Here is a 15,126-nt window from a genome sequence, read left to right on the forward strand (position 1 = left end):
GCACGTTTAAAACCTTGCCCTTCCCCGCCCCTGGGGATGACACACCGGCCCAGCCCTGCCAGAAACACGCGGGCCAGCCCTCCCCACGGCTCCCTCCGGGTGCCTGGGTCCCCCTTTTGCAGGGGGGGCAGAGGGGGGGTCTGCCTGCCCTCGGCCCCATCACAGCCCTCCCAGCACCATGTCCTTGTGGGCGCAGGAGCGGGGCCGAGGGGTTTGCTGGCCCCAAAGTGGCTGCAGTGGGGGCAAGTGGCCCCATCCTGGCCGGTGGCCATTTGCTCGGGCGGAGAAAGAGGAGAGGGAGAGATCCCTGTGGGGCCGGTGTGCCTGCACCGTTCTCGTCCCCAGCAGCCTCTCGTCCTTCTCCCCACTGCCCCATAACCACCCCCTGTGCCAGCAGCCCTGGCAATGCCCCTGCACTGTGTCGTGGCAGCAGCTCCCACCCCCCCACGGCAGCCCCCCCAGCCTGCTGCGTGGCCGGTCCCCATCAAATCGCCTTCACCACCCCACCGACTTGTCCGCATCTCGGCCTGCAGCTGCAGGGCTGACAGACCCCGAACTTCCAGCTGTGAGCCTGACCCCAGCACCCAGGGTAGAGAAGGGGGACTCTTCCCTGCTCCCCGCCCCCCCCCCCCAACCTTGCCCACTTCCCCGGACGTGCAGGTGGAGCCTGAATTGCCCTAAACATGCCCAAAACACCCCGTTGCCACCTGAGTCATCCAAACACCCCTGCCTCTCTCGCCAGCCCCACACCCAGCTCCCCACTCCACCCCGAGCACCCCACCTCCTCGCTCCTCTGCCACGGTGGGCCCCGAAAGAGCAGCGGGCACCGCACATGGGGAAGGAGACTCTTGGGGCGGCGGGTGCTGCGGGGGTCACGCTGCAGCCCCCCCGCCTGGTGCCAGCCCCGCAGGGCAGGGTGCTGAGGGAGGGATGCGCACCGCTTGGGCAAGATGTTGATGGTGTGTGGGAGTGTGTTGTCTGGAGAGCTGCCGGTATCCAGGCACGGGGCTGGCCGGGCGAGCCTGCGGCGTGGCACAGCGTGGTCCGGTGGGCACGCAGCCCTGGCACCGGTGCACCCCAAAATGTGGGGGGGGGGGGCATTCCCACGGGAAATGGCACAGCTGAGCACCCAGGCAGGGCTCCCCGCTCTGTGCCTGCTGCTTGGCCACGGGAGGACGGGGGGGGACCCTCGGGAGGGTGTCAACCCAGCGCGGCGGGGCTGAGAGAGGGGCTGGTGCAGACGATGCCCCGGCTGTGCGGGGTGATGCCCAAACCAGTGCCAGCGAGAGGGGCAGGGGCTGCGCCATCCCTGGTCGTGTGGCACGTGGGGAGGAGGTTGCACCCCACCCCAGAAACCAGCGTGGGTTTCCGATGGCTGCGTGAGCGTTGCCCACGCTTGTGGCAGAGGTGTCGCTCCCAGGAGGTGCGGAGGAGCCTTAATCCAAAAGCAAACGGGGCAGTGCTGGCCACGGCCGCAGAGGACTCAGCACCAGCACACCGGAGCAGGGTCTGGGCTGGGGGTGCCCTTCTGCAGCCCCCCCGGGCCCTGCCAGCCCGTGCTGGGAGCAGGGATGGACCTGGGGCCGGGCACAGTGACCTGGCACGGGTGGCCAACAAGGCATCGTGTCCCTGCCTTGCTGCAGGGACAGGCAGGAGGGGGACCTTGGGCTCCTGCCCCAGGCAGCGCAGCTGCTCACGCAGGAACCGGTACTGTGCTGAGCTGTGCTGGGCCGTGCTGGGCTGTGCTGGGCCATGCTGGGCCGTGCTGGGCTGTGCTGGGCCGTGCTGGGCTGTGCTGGGCTGTGCTGGGCCGTGCTGGGCTGTGCTGGGCCATGCTGGGCCATGCCGGGCTGTGCTGGGCCATGCTGAGCTATGCTGGGCTATGCTGGGCCATGCTGGGCCATGCCGGGCTGTGCTGGGCCATGCTGAGCTATGCTGGGCTGTGCTGGGCTGTGCTGGGCTGTGCTGGGCCATGCTGAGCTGTGCTGGGCTGTGCTGGGCTGTGCTGGGCTGTGCTGGGCCATGCTGGGCTATGCTGGGCCATGCTGGGCCATGCTGGGCCGTGCTGGGCTATGCTGGGCCATGCTGGGCCATGCTGGGCCATGCTGGGCCATGCTGGGCTGTGCTGGGCTGTGCTGGGCCATGCTGGGCTATGCTGGGCCATGCTGGGCCATGCTGGGCCGTGCTGGGCTATGCTGGGCCATGCTGGGCCGTGCTGGGCCATGCTGGGCCATGCTGGGCTATGCTGGGCTATGCTGGGCTGTGCTGGGCCATGCTGGGCTATGCTGGGCCATGCTGGGCCGTGCTGGGCTGTGCTGGGCCGTGCTGGGCTGTGCTGCATTGTTGTATGCTACGCCTGCCGACGCTGTTTTGGTTTTGCTTTCCTGGGCACGCCGCCCAAAGGCAGAGGAAAGGGTCTGGTTACGGTAATTAGCAGTAATCTGTGGTTGCGATTCGTGCATAATGCATTCGAACGAGCCGAGCGCGGCTTCACCAAAGCACCTCAGCTATGCAGGAAGCCGAGGAGGAGCCCGGCCCGGGCACCTCTCCCCTGCCCGTGGGCGGGTGGAGGAGGCTGCTGGCTGCCCGGAGCCACGGTGACCCCACGGCTGCCACGGCCGCCGAGCCGTTTGCCGTGGGGAAGGGGGCAGCCCCACGGCGCAGCCATCGCGGCGGCTGCTTGGGGGTTGCCGGGGTCGCTGCCACCGTGGGAAACCCCACGCGAGTGGGTGGCCGCCCGGCATCACCAGGCTGTGCGTCCTCCCCTGCGCCATGTCCGTCTGTCCCGCGTGCCAGCAGCAAAGGCCACAGCCCCACGGCTGCGGGGGCTCGGGGGGGGCACCAGCGGGGCGGCAGCAGCATCACAAAGAGGACGGGGCGGCTTGGGAACGCGTTGTCGCTGCTCCCCGACCCAACGGGCTGGGCCGAAGCGAGCCGGGGCTCGGGGAGCCGAGCTCAGCCCCAGGAGATGCCAGCAGGAAATGCTCTCGCCCAGGCGAACGCAGGCGTGCAAGCGTGCATCTGCCGTGCAAGCGTGCATCCGCCGTGCAAGCGTGCATCTGCCGTGCAAGTGTACATCTGCCACGCAAGCGTGCATCTGCCGTGCAAGTGTGCATCTGCCGTGCAAGCGTGCATCCGCCGTGCAAGTGTGCATCTGCCGTGCAAGTGTGCATCTGCCGTGCAAGCGTGCATCCGCCATGCAAGTGTGCATCTGCCGTGCAAGTGTGCATCTGCCGTGCAAGCGTGCATCCGCCGTGCAAGTGTGCATCTGCCGTGCAAGTGTACATCTGCCGTGCAAGCGTGCATCTGCCGTGCAAACGTGCATCTGCCGTGCAAGCGTGCATCCGCCGTGCAAGCGTGCATCCGCCGTGCAAGTGTGCATCTCCTGTGCAAGTGTGCATCTGCTGTGCAAGTGTGCATCCGCCGTGCAAGTGTGCATCCGCCGTGCAAGCGTGCATCTGCCGTGCAAGCATGCATCCGCCGTGCAAGCGTGCATCTGCCGTGCAAGCGTGCATCCGCCGTGCAAGCGTGCATCCGCCGTGCAAGCGTGCATCTGCCACGCAAGCATGCCTCTGCCACGCAAGTGTGCATCTGCTGTGCAGGTGTACATCTGCCACGCAAGCGTGCATCTGCCACGCAAGCGTGCATCCGCCGTGCAAGTGTGCATCTGCCGTGCAAGCATGCATCTGCCACGCAAGCGTGCATCTGCTGTGCAAGCGTGCATTCGCCATGCAAGTGTGCATCTGCCACGCAAGTGTGCATCTGCCACGCAAGTGTGCATCTGCCATGCAAGCATGCCTCTGCCACGCAAGCGTGCATCTGCTGTGCAGGTGTACATCTGCCACGCAAGCGTGCATCTGCCACGCAAGCGTGCATCTGCCGTGCAAGCGTGCATCTGCCGTGCAAGTGTGCATCTGCCGTGCAAGCGTGCATCTGCCGTGCAAGTGTGCATCTGCCGTGCAAGCGTGCATCCGCCGTGCAAGTGTGCATCTGCCGTGCAAGCGTGCATCTGCCGTGCAAGTGTGCATCCGCCATGCAAGCGTGCATCCGCCATGCAAGCGTGCATCTGCCGTGCAAGTGTGCATCTGCCGTGCAAGTGTACATCCGCCATGCAAGCGTGCATCCACCGTGCAAGCGTGCATCCACCGTGCAAGCGTGCATCCGCCATGCAAGCGTGCATCCACCGTGCAAGCGTGCATCCGCCATGCAAGCGTGCATCCGCCGTGCAAGCGTGCATCTGCCGTGCAAGCGTACATCTGCCGTGCAAGCGTGCATCCGCCATGCAAGCGTGCATCTGCCGTGCAAGCGTGCATCCGCCGTGCAAGTGTGCATCTGCCGTGCAAGTGTACATCTGCCGTGCAAGCGTACATCTGCCGTGCAAGCGTGCATCCGCCATGCAAGCGTGCATCTGCCGTGCAAGTGTACATCTGCCGTGCAAGCGTGCATCTGCCGTGCAAGTGTACATCCGCCGTGCAAGTGTGCATCTGCCGTGCAAGCGTGCATCTGCTGTGCAAGCGTGCATTCGCCATGCAAGTGTGCATCTGCCATGCAAGTGTGCATCTGCCGTGCAAGCATGCCTCTGCCGTGCAAGCATACCTCTGCGATGCAAGCGTGCATCTGCCACACGTGTGCATCTGCTGTGCAAGCGGCACTCGCGCGTGTGCTCCTGCACGCGCTGGCCCCAGCCCATCCGCAGGGCAGGCGTGCCAGCCCCAGCCGGCCAGCATGGAACCCTGCAGCCCCGCCAGCCGCGACCTCCGGCCCCGCGGGCGCCCCAGCCCTGGGCCGGGGGGGCTTTGCACAGGGCGAGCCGGGGGGGCCCGGAGGGCTCTGGGCTCTCGCCCCTTGCCCGGCAGCCCCGTACCCCGGGCACCGCGCAAGGGCTCCGCGGGGGGTGTGGGTGCAAACTGGGGGCAGGAGAGCCCCGCGCGTGCAGGTGGGAGCCAGAGCAGCCGGGGGACACGGTGCTGGGAGCGGGGCAGGGGGAGCTGGGGCTGTACCCCAGGGCTGGGGGGTGGGACCCTCGGGGTTCACAGCCTGCTCCGCCCCGGGAGGGGGGCCGGGAGGGACACACATCGGAGAGCCGGCCAGCCCGGCCGTGGTGGTGGCCACTGGGGACCGAGCTGCTCACGCCCCGGCGGCTGCTCGCGCAGCAAAGCACCCTGCTTGCGGGGGGCTCCCCCGCCAGCCCCGGCTGCGAGCCGTGGGGGCTCTCCCGCAGCGCCCCACCTCTCTGCCCCACGTCTCCCCGGGGATGGTGCCGTCTCACTTGGGCGCCGCGTCCCCAGCCACCTGCTCTGCGGCTCCGTCCATCGCGTCACCCCCAGCCCCGGCTCCAGCCCCGGGGGACGCCGCGTCGCCGGGGCCCGTGTGGCTGCGCAAACGTTTTGGGTGCACCCCGGCCACCCCGCGCCGGAGCCGGTGCCCGGGGCGCTGGCTGCGGCTGCCGCAGGCCGGTGCTGCCGGTGGTGCCGGCCGTGTGGCCCCAGCTGCGAGGTGCGGATGACATCTCCACAGGCGGAGGAATGTGCAACGCAACTCGTGCCGGCGGCCCCAGCCCGCGCCGGCAGCGCTGTGCCAGCACCGGGGACGTGGTGGGGGATGCTCTGCTCCGTGGGGAGCCGTGGGGCCGGGGCCCTGCTCTCGGGGGGCTGCAGCGACGTGCCCTGACCCACGTGTGGGGTGTTTGCGGGGCTCCTCGGTGCGCGGACGGGGGGGACGTGCCCCGGCCCGGGGCTCGCTGGTGCGTTTCCAGACCTGGCCCCCCTTGGCTGCTGTCCCACGCAGGAGCGTTTGTTCAGAGTGAAAAAAAAAAAAGGGTGTGGAGACAGTTTTGGGGGAGGACAGTGCGGAAACGGGACTGAAATCCATGAAGGCAGGGGCGGGCCAACAGGACCGGGACAAGGGAGGAGGCACCAGAGCCCGGGGGGGGCTGCGTCCCCACCTCCGGAGTCGGGGGGACGCAGCCCGTGTCTCCAGCCGCCCCGTCCCACCAGCGTGCCCCATCCCGACCGTCCCAACGCGGGAGGTGCTCTGCCGCAGGGGACCGGGCTGGCCGGGGAGCGCGGGGACACTCCGGGTGCCCTGCGGGCTGGGGGGGAGGCAGAAGGGCAGCCAGCACAGGGGGACGGGGGCCCGGCAGCTCCCAGTGCTGCCCGCCGCGGGAGCGGGCTCGCGGCCCCGGGGCGCAGCACCCATCCCAGCAATTCTTTCCGCAGGAAGGAGGGAACGCGGCGCGGTGCCCGCTGGCATCGGCTGCAACGCCCCGGGCTCGCCGGCGCCGGGCGTCGCGGCTGGGTGGCACCCAGCTGCCGGCGCACCCGGCCCTGCCCGGCCACCGCGTGCCCCCGCTTTGGCGATGCTGCTTCGCAGCCCCTCACCCCAACGGACAGACGGACAGACTGCAGCAAGCCCCGGGTGCTCATAGAAAAAAAGAAACCTACTCTTTATTGTGGCTGGCGGGGCCGTGCCCGGCCAGGGTTACATTCAGCTCTACTGCTGTCCGGTTAGCGGGGTGACGTGAGCATGCGTCGGCAGGGCAGGGGTCCCACCACCCATGGGTGCTGCGGGTGGGACGGGGGCACAGGCGTGAGGGACCCCCCCCGCCCGTGGCAGCCCCAGCCCTGCCGGGGTCTGGGGGAGGGGAGTGGGGGGCAGCTGGAGCCGGGGCCCCTTTCGCACACACCGAAGGCCCAAGGGGTGAGGGTTAGCACCAGAAACGGGGCTCTGCATCCCGCGAGGGGCCCCGCTGCCCGGGTACTGAGCCCGGCCACCTCCCACCGGCACGAGGGGGGGTGGAGGGGTGGGGGGGGGACCCCCAGCAGCACTGCCAAATGCCCCGGGGGCGCCGGCAGCCCCCCCCAGGAGCCTGGGGGAGAAGGGCTGCCCCAGCCCTGGCTGACCCCACGGCTGCGGGATGCTCCCGGCAGCCTGCAGCCACCCCGAGCACTGGGAGCGGGGCAGGGGGGCTCGGCCCCCCACGCACTGCTGGGGGGAGCGGTGGGGTGGGGGGGCCGTGCCAGGCAGAGCCAGGGGGCACGGTTTGGTGTGTGTCAGGGGGTGCTTGCATATACGCCGGGGCCGGGCCCAGCGGGGTGGGTGACGGACAGACAGCTCAGCCCTCGCAGGCGGGCGCCCGCTCGGGGTGGGGGAGTTGGGGGGGGGGGGGGGGGGGGGCCGCAGCGCCGGGCCAGAGACCCGTGGGGCGCAGGGCCACGGCTTCGCCATCCTCCAGCCGTGGGGAGGAGAGTCCTGAGTGGGGCCGGCCGAGGGTGCTGGGCGCAGGGCGGGTGGCTGGGGGGGCTCAGCGGCAGGGGCTGCAGCGTTCCGGGGGGGACCCTTCAGGCGGCTCTGCAAGGGTGTGGAGGGGCTGGAGCTTCTCCTGCACCGGGGGGGCAGCCCCACTGCCCTGCCCCACACCGCCCCACTGAGCCCAGCTCCCCTGTGCTTCCCCAGCCCCGCTGGACCCCCCCAGCCCCCCCAGCCCCACGGGGTGCGGGCCGCAGCAGCACGGCTCTTACCTGGGGGTGCCACGGCCAGGCTCTCCTCGGCCGCGGTGAACTGCAGCTCGGCTCCGTCGGGCAGCAAGGAGCCGCGGGAGCGGGGGCACCGGTCACCGGAGCGCGTCCTCCGCAGCACCGACTGGCGGGGGAGAGGGTCAGCACCCGCGGCGGTGGGGCTGGGGGTGTGTCGGGACTCCTGGGGGGGCTCCCCAGCCTTTACCTTCCTGGCCAGGGGACTGCTGGGGGCCGAGGCGCTGCTGTAGAGGCTGAGGCTGGAGTTGGAGCGGCTGGGGGACAGCACTTTGGAGGAGGGGGCTGACTGGTTCCCCGCACATTTGGCCGCGGTGGCCCCGAAGGCGTCTGGGGACAGGTACTTCTCGTTGATCTTCAGGTTGGTCCTTCCCTTCACTGGGGAGGACAGGGGCGGTGAGTGGGGCTGGCGCTGGGGGTCCCACGGCCAGGGCACAGGGACGCCCACCACACCACGGCCAGGGCTCCCCTGGCCTCGGGCTCCCACCGCGGGTCCTCTCGGCCACGGAGCCGTGGGTGCCCCGTGCCCCGCGCCCAAGGTGGGACGCCCGCGCCCACCTCTGCAGGGGTCGTTCTTCACCAGGAACTCGTCCAGCGCGATCCAGCCCCCGCCGACCCGCACCATCAGGGTGCTGCGCAGGATCCGCACCATCCGCAGCTGCTGGGACTCCCCAAACTGGGGAGGGGAGGCGGGGAGAGACGTCAGGGCAAGGTGAGGGGGTTCGGCAGGGCTGGGAGCCACCAGCACCCAGACCTGCCCATCACCGGGCCCTCAGGTCCCCCGCAGCCCCTCCGGCCCCGCCAGCACTGTCCTCCCCGCTGTGCCACAGCACACAGCGCCCGGTGCCGGCGATCCCACGGGACACGGGGACGTCCCCTGTCCCTGCCGCTGCACAGGGTCCGGGGCAGGGAGCCACAGGACCTCTGCGTGGGTGCAGGAGCCAGCCCAGGGCCGGGGGGCCACGGCAGCAGAGCGGGAGCGGGCGGCGCGGGTCAGCACTTACCCGGTACCTGTTGGCGCTGATCTGCTCCACCTGGAAGCGCTTGGCACAGTTGCACTGGGCCACTTGCCTGTTCACCTGGGGACGGCACGCTCGGCTCAGACCCACGGCGGGACCCCCAGCCCCAGCTGCTGCCGCAGCCCCCCCGCCTCGCCGTACCTCGTCCTGGATCTGGTCGGCGTCGGCGGTGCGGCGCAGGGGGTCGCGGTTGGGGTGCAGGGCGCTGACGAACTCGTAGTAGTCGATGAAGCCGTCGCCGTTCATGTCGAAGATGCTGGCCACGGCGTTCATCTCCAAGACGTTGGTGGGGAACTCTGGGGATGGGAAGGGGGGGGACCCTCAGCCCGCCCTGCCCTGCGCACCCCTGCGCCAAGGCCAGCCAGTGCCGGCGCCGAGGGGGGTCCCGGCTGGCAGACCCTGTCCCACCTCTCCCCAACGTGCCCCTTCCCAGGCTCTCAGGGCGCGGGGGGAGCCCTGAGGGGTGCCCCCGCCCCAGCCCCTCCCTGGGGGCACTCACTGGAGGAGAGGACGCTCTCGATGAACTCCCGCTGGCTGATGCGCCCGTCCTGGTCCCTGTCGATGCCTCGGAAAACGTCCAGGACCCGGGACTTCATCTGGCTGATCCACTGCATGTAACGCTTCCTCCAGACCCCGAAGTCGAAGTGAGCGAACTCCTCCAGCTCGGAGAGGCACAGACGGGGATTAACGCGCCGCAGGAAAGCCCCCCACGAGCCCCCCCACTGTCACACCTGCCTGGGTGACCGCGCTTTGCCCCACGCAGGACCTGCACTCAGGCTCAGCCCGGCTGCCGTGAAGCCAGCTCGCCCCCCGCCCCCACCCCGCTGAGCCTGGCAAAGGGGGTCTCTGCCTGGGAACCCCGGCTCCGGGTTGCAAGGGGGGGGCCCGCTGGCTCCGGCAGCCGCCCCTGCCCGCAGAGATGCGTGGGGATGGGGGTCTGGGAAGGCTCCTGGGCGCTGCCTGCTCCATCCCGCTGACCCCGGGGACCGTCCCCACGCGCATCCCACCCAGGGCCAGGGGGTCCCGCCGGCGAAAGGCCGACCCCGGGGCCGCCCCCACCTCTCGCAGGCGCTGCAGGGCCGTCTCCAGCCGGTACTGCCGGTCCAGGGCCAGAAGCCAGAGCTGCTGCCAGCGGTGCAGGAGCTGGGCCATGAGCGGGGTCTGGGGCTCCAGCCCCCCGAGCGGCACCGCCGGCGTGCCCTGCGCCTTCCCCGTGCCGCGGTGCCCTGCAGCCGGCGGAGAGGGGCACTGAGGGCACCGCCGGGGGTCCCGGGGGGCGGCGCGGGGTGGGGGGCGGCGGGGGCCCTTACGTGTGGCCAGCCGGCGGGCGGGCGGCGGGCCCAGCTCGGCGCCCAGCTTCCGCTTGCAGCTCTTGGTGACCTTCTCCACGTCGGGCTGCTTGCGGTTCAGCTCCTCCATGAACACCTACCGCGGAGCGCCGGGGCTGAGTGTGTGGCCCCCGCGCACGGCCGGCAGCGTGGCCACCCCCCAGGCCAGCCCTGCTGCCCCCCCCTCCACTTCCCCGGGACCCTCCTGCTTCCTCAGTGCTGGCTGCAGACCCGGAGGGCTCGGGCTGCGGCTGCTGCTGTGCGCGAACGGTGCTGCTGCGTCGCCGCTGCGCGCACGAGCTGCACCCTCGGCATGGGGCACCCCGAATCCCTGGGCTGGGAGGGCTGATGCTGGGGGGGGGGGCAGCGTGCGGCCCCCGGCGACGGGAGGAGCGGGGTGCAGAGTCCCTTACTGTGTGCTGGGCATTGAGCTCCTCCAGCTGCTCGGCCTCCTCCGGCAGCGGCTCCTGGTCCCGCAAGCCCAGAGCCTCCTCGGCGGCCGTGATCCAGTCGATGAGCTGGGCCGTCTCCTCCCGCTCGGCCGCGAGGCTGGCCGCCTGCGCCTGCAGCCGCTCGCCCTGCTGCTGGGCCCAGCTCAGCACCTGCGGGCACGGCCCGGGGAGCTGGGCACGGCGGCGGGGGGCTCGCTGCGGACCCCCGGGTCTGCGGCCCCACGGGGAACCGCAGGGCCGGTGCTTCGGCGGGGGGGCGAGGATCTGTGCGGGGAGCCACAGCCCACCGCTGCCGTGGGGCGGGTGCGGACCCCCAGCCGGCAGGACGGGGCAGGGAGGGGGGGGGCTCCACGGCCCACCCGTGGCCGTGGGGCAGGACCCAGGCACTGCCGGTCCTCATGGGCCGCAGCCAAACGTGCCGGCAGCTGGGTCTGCCGTGCCGCATCCTCGCTATCTGGGGCAGGCAGATCTGATAGCGAGGATCTCCGCTCCCCACGGGCTTGGTGCGGGCGAGGGATCGGCCGAACCCGTCAGACCCGTTCAGGCTCTCGCCGGCAAACCCACAGCGCCAGGGAGGCTCCGAGCCGCTGCGGGAGCGGGGTCCAGCATGGGGATCCCGGGGACACTGCTCCCCAGGGACTCGCCGCCTGGCATCTGCCGTGGCACGGGAAAGAGCCACCACCACTGCGGGGGCCCAGGGTGGGAGCAAGGGGATGGTTGGGGTGACGTGTCCCGGCCGATCACGGCGGGGCCGGGTCTGCGCAGGAGCTGAGCAAGACCAAAACTGCCCGTGTCAGCCGAGGCCGAGCACCCCCAGGTCCCCGCAGGGCGCTGGTCAGCAAAGCGGCACCAGCGGTGGGAACGGCGTGGGGCCACGCTCGTCCCGGGTGTGAGTGTGGGTCTGCCCCCCACCCGGGGGGGGTGGAGAAGGGGTGCCCAGCTCACCTCCTGGAAGCGGCTCTTGGCAACGGTGACCCAGGACTTGACGGTGATGACGGAGTCCGGGTGGCAAGTGGAGAGGATCTCCTCCCCCAGCGAGGTGATGCACTCCAGCTCCAGCTGCTGGCACTGCAGGGACTTCATCAGCTCCTGGGGGAGGGCACAGACCCTGGAACCGCCGCGTCTCAGCCCCCCGCACCCCCAGCACCGCAGGGGCCAGGCTCCACCCAGCCGGGGGGGGGAAGACACTGGGTGGCATGAGCACGGCCACCTTTGCATGGGGTGCTTGGGACCCTAAATCTCCACACCGCAGGGTGCCTGGGGCCCCAAACCCTGTGTCTTGGTGTGACGGGACCCAACATCCCACGTCTCGGTGTGGCGCGCCCCACGCCCTGGCAGGGGCCGGCTGACCCCAGGAGCGGGACGTCCCGGGGCGAGGACGGAGGGAGGTGGGGGCTGGCGGGGGCTGGCGGGGGCTGGCACCAACCTGCAGCTGGTTCTGGCACTCCTGCACGGCCAGCTCCTCCTCGGGGAAGACGCCGTACTTGAGGGTTTTCTCCGACTCGGAGAGGCGACCCAGGAAGGAATGCACCAGGGAGTGAAACTCCTCTGCCTGCCGCGGACAGCCGGGGACCTGCTCAGCACCCACCTTGCGGCCACAGCCCCAGGTCCCGGCCCCCCAGCCCCCCTGGGCAGACCCTGAGCCCTGCGGCCACCTCTCCTGCCCGGGGCCAGCCCAGCACCTGGCGCAGGCACCTCGCTGTGGGGCTCCAGGCCCCTGAGAGCTGCTGCCAGCCCAGCCCAGCTCAAACCCCACGGCAGGACAGAGGATGCTTTTCACCCCAGCCTGGCTCCCAGGACCTGACCCCCCCCCATCAGTACCTCCACATCAAGCAGGGCACCCTAAAACACACAGCCGTCCCGCCCCGAGCACCCTGCGCGTGGGCAAACCTACGACAGGCACCCACAGCACCCAGCCTGGCTCCTGGCCACGGCACCTTGCGACACAGCCCCACACAGAGCCCCACAGCCCCACGCAGCACCCTGCAGTGTGGCCACCCACCTCCCAGGCACCCCACGCAGCACCCCACAATGCGGCCACCCACCACCCGGGCACCCCACAATGTGGCCACCCACCCCACGCAGCACCCCACAATGCGGCCACCCACCACCCGGGCACCCCACACGCCCACAGCCGCCTGCAGAACTTTCCCACGAGGCCGCACCGGCTGCAGACCTCGACCTTTTGGCCGGGGGGGCCCTGGGGTGGCCGCTGCCCCCCCGGGCTCTCACCTGCCGGAGCGCAGCCTCCAGCCGGGCCTGCTTGGAGACAGAGAGCTTGCAGACCAGGTCCCAGCGGGTGCTCAGCTCCTCCATCTGCTTCTGCAGCCACTGGGAATCGACGCTGCTGCTGCCGCGGGTCAGGTCCCGCACCGAGCGCTTCAGCATCTTGATGCAGCTGGCTCGCTTGCCCAGCTCCTTCTGGAAGACCTGGGCAGGAGGGGGTAGAAGATGCCGGGGGGGGGTCCCAGCACCCTGCCTGGCCCCTGCTACTGTGCAGGGCTCCCATGCAGTGGGGTACCCGGGGCACCCCAGCACTGCCCCACGGACTGGGAGCGCAGGCTGCCATCCTGCCCCGGGATGGGGGTGGGCAGGGCTGGTGCGGAGCCCGGTGCAGAGCCCGGGGCTCCCCGCCTGGCTGGGGACATCCACCTTGTGCTTGTCCATGAGGTCACTGACCAGGTCCCGGTCCCCTCCGACAGGCACGTCCTCGCTGAGCTGCGGCTCAGCCCGGTACAGCCAGTCCATGAGGGCCTGCAGCGCGTCCGTGAACTTGCCCGAGAAGAGCAGGTTCTCCTCCAGCTTGTGCTGCCTGCAAGGAAGGGCGCGGGCAATGCCAGCGGTGCCCAGGACCCGGGGAACGGCCACCCCGCGGGCCAGAGCGCAGCAGAGCTGGGGCAGGGAGGTCCCAAGAAAGGGAGCGGGATGCCCAGGGGGGATGGGCAATGCCATGCCCCCCACATGGCAGGCAGAGCATAGGCACCCTGTCCTCATCCCCGTCCTCATCCCCATCCCATCCCATCCCCATCCCATCCCCATCCCATCCCCATCCCCATCCCATCCCCATCCCCATCCCATCCCCATCCCACCCCATCCAATCCCCATCCCCATCCCACCCCATCCCCATCCCACCCCATCCCCATCCCATCCCCATCCCATCCCATCCCCATCCCATCCCCATCCCACCCCATCCAATCCCCATCCCCATCCCATCCCCATCCCCATCCCATCCCCATCCCACCCCATCCAATCCCCATCCCCATCCCATCCCCATCCCACCCCATCCAATCCCCATCCCCATCCCATCCCCATCCCACCCCATCCCCATCCCACCCCATCCCCATCCCATCCCCATCCCACCCCATCCAATCCCCATCCCCATCCCCATCCCATCCCGTCCCCATCCCCATCCCGATCCCCATCCCATCCCATCCCATCTGCGTCCCTTCCCCTGTCCCCATCCCATCCCCATCCCATCCCCATCCCCATCCCCATCCCATCCCCATCCCATCCCATCCCATCCCATCCCATCCCCATCCCATCCCCATCCCATCCCCATCCCCACCCCCGTCCCCATCCCATCCCGTCCCCATCCCCATCCCGATCCCCATCCCATCCCATCCCATCTGCGTCCCTTCCCCTGTCCCCATCCCATCCCCATCCCATCCCCATCCCCATCCCCATCCCATCCCCATCCCATCCCATCCCATCCCACCCCCATCCCATCCCCATCCCCATCCCCATCCCCATCCCATCCCCATCCCGTCCCCATCCCGTCCCCATCCCATCCCGTCCCCATCCCCATCCCCATCCCATCCCACCCCCATCCCACCCCCATCCCCATCCCACCCCCATCCCATCCCCATCCCATCCCACCCCCATCCCCATCCCGATCCCCATCCCATCCCATCCCATCTGCGTCCCTTCCCCTGTCCCCATCCCATCCCCATCCCCATCCCCATCCCCATCCCGTCCCCATCTCCATCCCGTCCCCATCCCGTCCCCATCCCATCCCCATCCCCATCCCATCCCATCCCATCCCCATCCCCATCCCATCCCACCCCCATCCCCGTCCCCGTCCCATTCCCACCCCCCCCCGCCCCACCTCTCCACGGCCCGGCTGCACAGCGCGTCCCAGCGCTCCTTCAGCTCCCCCAGCAGCTCCTCCAGCGGCTGCAGGTCCTCGGGGAGCCGCGCTCTCTCCCGCAGCGCCCGCCCGCTCCGCAGCGTGGCCTCGTACACCGGCCGCTTCGAGCGCAGCACCTTCTGGAAAGCCTGCGGGCAGAGGGGGCGAGCCCACCGGGACCCCCGGGATGTGGGTGCTGGACCCAGGGAGGGGAGACTCCTGCCCCCCCTCTCCGAGGACCACGCGGCGGCTTGGGGTGCCAATGCCCCTCGGCCGGGGGCTCCCCCCACTTTGCAGAGGTGGCCCTGGGACGGTGTCCGACCGCCCTGGCACCCATGTTGGGACCCCCCTCCCCTGCCGCCCCACAGCCCCCCAGTTCTGCTCCCCACAGCCAGGCAGCTGCCCCCAGCGGGACCCCCCCTCTCTACAGGGCCGGGGAGCGGGGCAGCCCCCCCACCTTGTGCTCAGCCAGCTGGCACTTGATCTCCTCCTGGCTCGTGGCAGTGTCCTGCGGCACCTCCAGGCTCTGCTCCACCTCGTCCATCCAGTCCAGGAGCAGCCGCCGGGACTCGCTGAACTGAAACGGAGGGGAGGGGTACGGGGCGGGGGGGGTACGGGGTGTGGGGGGGGTCCTGTTTGCAGGGGCCAGGGCGACCCGGACGACGAGCC

The 15,126-nt window shown here is 70.4% G+C and overlaps 1 protein-coding gene across 1 annotated transcript in view; it reads right to left on the reverse strand.

Moving 5' to 3' along the window:
- Window positions 1–6,418: 6,418 nt before the first annotated feature.
- PLEC (plectin) overlaps window positions 6,419–15,126 on the reverse strand; it is a gene marked incomplete at its 5' end in the record, with an annotated part of 49,634 nt that continues 40,926 nt past the window's right edge. Inside the window, 16 exon segments of the mRNA XM_042786287.1 lie at window positions 6,419–6,563; window positions 7,521–7,641; window positions 7,723–7,910; window positions 8,091–8,208; window positions 8,537–8,611; window positions 8,693–8,847; window positions 9,051–9,213; window positions 9,611–9,777; window positions 9,862–9,976; window positions 10,293–10,481; window positions 11,277–11,420; window positions 11,758–11,883; window positions 12,564–12,761; window positions 12,984–13,143; window positions 14,437–14,606; window positions 14,915–15,034. Of these exon segments, the coding sequence (XP_042642221.1) occupies window positions 6,493–6,563; window positions 7,521–7,641; window positions 7,723–7,910; window positions 8,091–8,208; window positions 8,537–8,611; window positions 8,693–8,847; window positions 9,051–9,213; window positions 9,611–9,777; window positions 9,862–9,976; window positions 10,293–10,481; window positions 11,277–11,420; window positions 11,758–11,883; window positions 12,564–12,761; window positions 12,984–13,143; window positions 14,437–14,606; window positions 14,915–15,034 (2,280 nt within the window).

This window comes from Tyto alba, unplaced genomic scaffold (assembly GCF_018691265.1).
Source record: "Tyto alba isolate M040663 unplaced genomic scaffold, T.alba_DEE_v4.0 Super-Scaffold_9, whole genome shotgun sequence".
Lineage (NCBI taxonomy): Eukaryota > Metazoa > Chordata > Aves > Strigiformes > Tytonidae > Tyto > Tyto alba.